The sequence below is a fragment of the Entelurus aequoreus genome, linkage group LG11 (assembly GCF_033978785.1).
Source record: "Entelurus aequoreus isolate RoL-2023_Sb linkage group LG11, RoL_Eaeq_v1.1, whole genome shotgun sequence".
Lineage (NCBI taxonomy): Eukaryota > Metazoa > Chordata > Actinopteri > Syngnathiformes > Syngnathidae > Entelurus > Entelurus aequoreus.
Window position 1 is genome coordinate 33,887,615 of NC_084741.1, and position 7,823 is coordinate 33,895,437.

Genomic DNA, 7,823 nt, shown 5'->3' on the forward strand with positions numbered 1-7,823 from the left:
ATTTTGATCATTTTAAGCATTAATTTAAAAAACGTTTGCTTTTTTTTTTTCTTCATTACTGATTATTACTTACTGCAGACTTTATGAGAGCCAACAAACATAATGCAACACAACTTACTGTACAAGGTCTGCTGTCATTAGAATGCCGACTGCTAGGATGTTAATATATTCCCATTTAGATGAACAATTCTGTGTGGAGTTTGCATGTTCTCCCCGTGACTGCGTGGGTTCCCTCCGGGTACTCCGGCTTCCTCCCACCTCCAAAAACATGCACCTGGGGATAGGCTGATTGGCAACACTAAAATTGGCCCTAGTGTGTGAATGTGGGTGTGAATGTTGTCTGTCTATCTGTGTTGGCCCTGCGATGAGGTGGCGACTTGTCCAGGGTGTACCCCGCCTCCCGCCCGATTGTAGCTGAGATAGGCTCCAGCGCCCCCCGCGACCCCGAAGGGAATAAGCGGTAGAAAATGGATGGATGGATGGATGTCTCATAATCCCGCAAAGAAACGGGGTGGAGGGCGATGGGAATGAGCGCTTTTTGTGTCGTCCTTGCCAGTTCCAGGTCCTAAATTGGTTGTCAAAGTGTACCAACTTGTCAGATTACCTACTCACACATTTTATGTCCAGGTGAGAGGCATGATTTATTATCTAGAATAAACTTACATGGAGCAAGGAAGCGAGGAAGCAGCAAACCACTCGATGATGTGAACATATCAGCATAAACCTGTGATCACTTTGCCGCTCTAAATAGTTTGTCTGCGTTAGCGCTTGTAATAACAGTATCACTAATACTTGGTTAATATTCAAGGCACAAAATGTAAATGGTGTATTGTTGGCTCTTTTTCAATGGTTATTTATCGGATTTTATGGGCGTAAAATTGGAGCTCCCATTGACTCCGCTGTAAGCGGATGTTTATTTACGTTTATTTAATAATTAAGAATGCATTAAAATAAAAATCCATCCGTCATCATGTCTTTCATAATGATTGTGAACGACAGGCTAAATTCCCAAAAACGTGCAGTTCCCCTTTAAGGCGTGATGCATGAAAATGCACGTCATAATCGGATCATTTTTTCAGGGTCCATGTACACAGTAACATTGTAATCCGAATGATAGTCAGATGAAATACATGTTGTCCATGTACACGTGGCTAGTGACAAATAAATAATTGATTCAATTTTGGGTTAGGATCTGGATAAAGAACCAAATACAGGATTTTACTGGTACACTAAGAGTCAACCATATCCATCTATGTGTCCTCTGCTATGAATCAGGAAGTAGTCTTCAAGCTAACAAATAGATGGACAAACAAACACTTTTTTAAAAATGTGTTTAGCCTTGTTGGAGCTTTGCGCTTTACTAAGTGATTCTCTAGTTTAGGGATATAACGATATATGGTAATAATGATAATTGTGGTATTACTATTTGAAGTAAAAATAAACAGAAAAGCCGTGATTGTTAACTGCTCTTTGATAAACTTACGGACTGACTGCCGACAGCTTGCTAGCCTAAATGCTAACATGAAAACAAGACACATTAAAGTCTTTAATATTGTTTTTGTCATGATCTTTCGTGAGTGTTTTAAGTTTTGTGGTGGGTTTTCCCTTGTTTAGTGTTTAGTTACTGTCCTGCACTCTTTTTTCTACTTCTGTGTTGGTGTGTTGTCACACTGTAATTTTACTCCTGCCTCTGAGCGCTGGCTCCTCACACCTGTCCCTCATCATGATTAGAGGGTTCATTACACTGTTGCTGACAGTTAGCATTCTGTCGAGTTGAGCTTGTAGCCTGTTCAATTTTGTCTTAGAATTGCATAGCTTCCCTTATGCTTCCTGTGCACTCCCAGCTGCACTAATACTTTATTATATTTTTTTCCAAATATCAAATACCTTTTACCTGCACGCTGTCTCCTGCTGTCTTCTGCATTTTGGGATCATGACAAATACTGCTACCATGCGGCCCAAGAGGGATACTTTTAGATCTAATACGATCTGTTTTTATGGCTTATATATATATATATATATATATATATATATATATATATATATATATATATATATATATATATATATATATATATATATACATATATATATATATATATATATATATATATATATATGAGGTTCCGCAGCCTCCGTAGCAGAACCTCCAGGTTGTGAAACAGCTTCTTCCCACAAGACTCTTGAACGCATCATGGATTAACTCGCTGGAATAAAAAAGACAATATAACATACATCCATAAACGTGGATGCATATACAAAAGTGCAGTATATTTATCTGTACAGTAATCTATTTATTTATATGTGCACCTTATTGATCGTTTATCCTGCACTACCATGAGCTAATGCAACAAAATGTTGTTGTTATCTGTACTGCAAAGTTCAAATTTGAATGACAATAAAAAGGAAGTTTAAGTGTAAGTCTAAGTCTAAATCTAAGTCTATTGGATTGTGCTGTAGCATGCAGTTTTTCCACAATTAAATGTCTTTACATTACGGCTGTCAATTTATCAATTTTCTTAATCAGATTAATCACACTTTTGACTTGTGATTAATTGTGATTAAGTAAATTACTTAAAAAGTAAAAAAAAAATACCCCAATTTTTGACACAAATGTAATTTTATTATCAGAATATACATTTTTTTAAATGTCTTACTTGAATTAATTTATTTGTGTATTTTCAGGTAACCATTCGCGGTTAAAGTAAAAGGAGCACAGACATTTCTCCATGTTATGGTTCCCTCTTACATGAAATATTGTATGCCATGCTGGACTCGGATCAAATCAAACCTCCATAAAGCCAATTAGATCGCTGTACGGACAAGCATTGTAAATACTCACTAAAAAAACACGACGATACCACCATTTTAACGTTCTCCCGAAATATAACATGCTCAGTTTTGAGCATGTGATTGTTGTCTCATGTTCGTCTGGTTCACAAAATAATCCACAATGCTGCCCCCCCTCCATTGAAAAATTATTTAATGCTCTAGGGCAGGGGTAGGGAACCTATGGCTCTCGAGCCAGATGTGGCTCTTTTGATGACTGCGTCTGGCCTTTAAATAAATCTTAGCTGACATTTCTTAACACGATAAGTAATGAATAATTCCGCTGGTGTTAAAAATAACGTTCAAAATATAAAACATTCTCATGCATTTTAATCCATCCATCCGTTTTCTACCGCACCTGTTCAAGAAGTCGCAGTAATGGTTAGAAGTATTTTATTTATTATTGGTTAGCTTCAGAATAACAATGTTATTAAAAAGAATAAGAGAGTTATTATACTTATATGTTCGTCTTACTTAAAAATGAACACATTTAGTTGTATTCAGTGTTAAAAAATATTATATGGCTCTCACGGAAATACATTTAAAATATTTGGCTTTCATGGCTCCCTCAGCCAAAAAGGTTCCCGACCCCTGCTCTAGGGCCTTAAGGTCTGCATCCAGGGGGATTGTAAGACCCAACAGAGAAAATCTGCCTTTGCCCAAACTGCTTTTTCTTTAAAAACAACAAAAGACTGGGATAAGCTTACCACACACCTGAAACACCTAACACATTACAATAATTTTGGTTTTCTGGCAAAAGATTGGTTATTTAGTAACCAGTGTTGCCAACATTGACAAACTAGTATTTTAATAACATACAGTATGTAGCGTAGCTTGTTTGGCATAATTGAGGAATGTAGTATTTTACCAGTGTAGTGTTGTAGCACTTTTAGTATAGCTTTTAAATATATGCATTAATTGACCTACTGTATAAATTACAGGTTCTGAGCAAGTGAACGTGAGAGGAAATAGTGTTATAGCGTATATCTTGGCAAATACAGATAGATAAATAAATTAACATTCACTTTGTAGGAAATAAAATTGTGTGTCCTAAATTTTTTTAATTGTGAGCAAGTTCCAAACAGCCCATTTAATGCAGTGCTTCTTAAATAGTAGGGTGGGCCCGGGTGTTGGAGGAAAGGGGGTGTGGGAGGCAATGGCGTAACAGCATCTTTAGTGATAGTAAATAACTATCTTGACACATACAGATAAAAACATACACATTAACTCTGGGAGGATTTTTTTAACCTGAAAAAAATGTTGTCCCTTAGAAGGGGCGGGACAGAAAATATTTAATCCTTTAAACACACATTGATATTGATCCAACAGTTTATTTTTACATTTGTTTATTGAAATATTTTTGTTCTCCACCCAAAAAAAACATCAGTCAAATAAGTACAGGCAAATATTGACATAAAGCCACAGACAACTGTACTCCTAATTGTTGGGGCCAACATGGTGCAGCAATACACAGAAGCAGATAAAAGGCTAATTCATGATCTACATTTCAATTACGTTTCAATCGGCATTAAATTGGAGATCGGTCTCTGTTACATATTTTAGGAAAGCACCCCATACTTCTTGAAATGTTACAGAACAACAATTCAAAGTCAGCCTAATTTTCGATCCAACACACTGTCGTGTTGTTTAGATGTGGCAGTGGCTTGGCCACCCTTCTCCGTGTAACCTTGCAGGTTTGAAAAAAACATGAATACTTACATTATTATATTTATGTGAGCATCTTAATTGTCGCGAACGTTTAGGGCAGTGGTTCTTAACCTTGTTGGAGGTACCGAACCCCACCAGTTTCATATGCGCATTCGCCGAACCCTTCTTTAGTGAAAAATAGAATTATGTTTTTTTTTCAAATTCAAGACAAAGTTATAGGTTTTTGGTAACACTTTAGTATGGGGAACATATTCTAAGTAACAAAGACTTAATTTAGAGTTTTTTGGACACTAGGGGAACATATTCTAAGTAACAAAGACTTCATTTAGAGTTATTTGGTTAGGGTTAGGGTTAGAGGGTTAGGGCCAGGGTTAGAGGGTTAGGATTATAATAAGGCCATGCTGAATAAGGCATTAATAAGTACTTAATAATGACTAGTTAAGAGCCAATATGTTACCAATTTGCATGTTAATAAGCAACTAATTAATGGTGAATATGTTCTCCATACTAAAGTGTTACCATGTTTTTTTACTGGTGGACAAAATGAACCGTGCATGAACATCACCTTGTTCAAACAACAAAACCAACACAGTGCATAAACTCACAACAAATTACACATGCACCTGCAAATCAGTGTGACTTCTGCTGTTGCCGTATCCGCAATACGCCGATAGGGAGAAGTTTTTATTTACACGATGAGTCGGGCGTGTCTTGACCTCCACCGAACCCCTGAGCCTGACTCACCGAACCCCTAGGGTTCGATCAAACCCAGGTTAAGAACCACTGGTTTAGGGCTAGTGATTATCAATCAATCAATCAATGTTTATTTATATAGCCCTAAATCACAAGTGTCTCAAAGGGCTGTACAAGCCACAACGACATCCTCGGTACAGAGCCCACATACGGGCAAGGAAAAACTCACCCCAGTGGGACGTCGGCGAATGACTATGAGAAACCTTGGAGAGGACCGCATATGTGGGTAACCCCCCCCCTCTAGGGGAGACCGAAAGCAACGGATGTCGAGTGGGTCTGACATAACATTGTGAAAGTCCAGTCCACAGTGGATCCAACACATCAGCGGGAGTCCAGTCCACAGCGGGGCCAACAGGAAACCATCCCGAGCGGAGACGGGTCAGCAGCGCAGAGATGTCCCCAACCGATGCACAGGCTAGTGGTCCACCCGGGGTCCCGGCTCTGGACAGCCAGCACTTCATCCATGGCCACCGGACCTATGCAACTCCCCCTCGCAAGGGACAGGGGAGAAGAGGAGAGAAGAAAAGAAACGGCAGATCAACTGGTCTAAAAAAGGGGGGGTCTATTTAAAGGCTAGATTATACAAATGAGTTTTAAGATGGGACTTAAATGCTTCTACTGAGGTAGCATCTCTAACTGTTACCGGGAGGGCATTCCAGAGTACTGGAGCCCGAATAGAAAACGCTCTATAGCCCGCAGACTTTTTTTTGGCTCTGGGAATCACTAATAAGCCGGAGTTCTTTGAACGCAGATTTCTTGTCGGGACATATGGTACAATACAATCGGCGAGATAGGCTGGAGCTAAACCGTGTAATATTTTATACGTAAGTAGTAAAACCTTAAAGTCGCATCTTAAGTGCACAGGAAGCCAGTGCAAGTGAGCAAGTATAGGCGTAATATGATCAAACTTTCTTGTTTTTGTCAAAAGCCTTGCAGCCGCATTTTGTACCAACTGTAATCTTTTAATGCTAGACATAGGGAGGCCCGAAAATAATACGTTACATATTAGCGTCACTATACAGTACTATTTTGATATCTTGGTATTGCGCAATAACAAGTCAGCTTTCTTCAAAGTGTTGCTTCCATGATGTGTCCTCAGGTCCGGAAAGTAGTCCAGCAGGAAGTCCATCTCCAGCTTGCACGCAACAGCAGGTCATCCAGCACAACACCATCACCACCTCCACCACAACTATAGGGGGCAGCGGCGTGCACGGACACGCCAACAGCCGAACAGACATTAACGCCATCCATTAGGACCCCGACAGACTGTCAAGCCCTCGTGCTGGGACCAAACCCCCCCACTTCCCCTCCTCACACATGCTTTGTACGGCTCCCCATGCTACACACGTCAGCCATCAAGAAGAACCTCAAGGGCCTCCAAGGCTGTTCTTTTTACAGTGCCACGGTGTGTATTTTTATAGTGCCTATAACCTGCTCATGTTTTATGTTGTGTTGCATCTTTACTATTGCTTTTGTGGCGTTAGCTTGCAGCAATACTCCCGCGGTGTGTTTTTGTAGCGGTACAAAGTGGACCAAAGTGTTCATGAAACGAAAGGGAAAAGACTGGAGACAGTCATCTCTTAAAGGGACTTACTTATTAAAGCATTCAGCACGTTCAGGGAGACAACTAAAACGTTCTTACAAGTGTTTAGTAGGACTTTGTACACTTTTTTTTATTTTATTTTGTAAAAAAAAATAAATGTATTGGCATTAATTCAAACTGTCAACAAGATACAACTTTAAAGGCAATGTTCTAATGAATGTTTTAACTAGGGCTGTCAAATAATAAAAGCATTTAATCAGATTAGTCACACATTTGAATTGTGATTAATCGTGATTAATCACAGTAAATCACTTATATCATAATGTCAATTAACTTTAAACAACACCAATGTAATTTCATTGTCAGAATATCATACAGGATTTTTTTAATGGTTTATTTGAATGCACTTCATTTATTTTAATCTAAAGTAGCATTTGAGTTTATTTTTAAGTGGTTAACCCTCTGCGGTTAAGCTAAGGGAGCATGTGTGGCCAAAATAAATTGGGTGAATAATAGAGGTGGGGATTTTAAGCACCTCACGACACGATTCCATTGCAATTTTTTGGCTGACAATTATATTTAGAATTAATTCTAGATTCAACACGATTTTCATAATATAATATTTGGTATATGAATTATAATACAACCTTTTCAAAACAGGTTACAAAGGCTACTCTTGGTTGCTGACGTACGACTTATATGCGCAGTGTTGGCCTAAAAAGTGTTTTAAAGATGTATTTTTAAAATGTTATTTCCAAAAATCACAGAATGTTAAACAATTTAATTAAAGAAAATAGAGCAATTGCAACACCAAACCAATCCCAGCTTTACCTACCCCAAATTTATAAAAGTATCATTAATTATAGTATTATCAATCAGAATCAGAATCAGAAATACTTTATTAATCCCAGAGGGGAAATTAAAATTTTCAGCACAATCCCATTCAAGATCAGACAAACATTACAGGGAGACAGAACCGGATCGCTGACGGGTCTGCCAACTTCCGGCGCCCCTTACAAAAAATGTGACA

General features: G+C 38.5%; 1 protein-coding gene across 1 annotated transcript in view; it reads left to right on the top strand.

Annotated features, from left to right (window-relative positions):
- Positions 1-7,313, top strand: part of creb5b (cAMP responsive element binding protein 5b) — a 161,995-nt gene extending 154,682 nt beyond the window's left edge. Inside the window, exon 11 of the mRNA XM_062063041.1 lies at positions 6,350-7,313. Within this exon, the coding sequence (XP_061919025.1) occupies positions 6,350-6,504 (155 nt within the window). The 3' untranslated portion in view covers positions 6,505-7,313. The remainder of the gene's footprint in view (positions 1-6,349) is intronic.
- Positions 7,314-7,823: the final 510 nt, after the last annotated feature.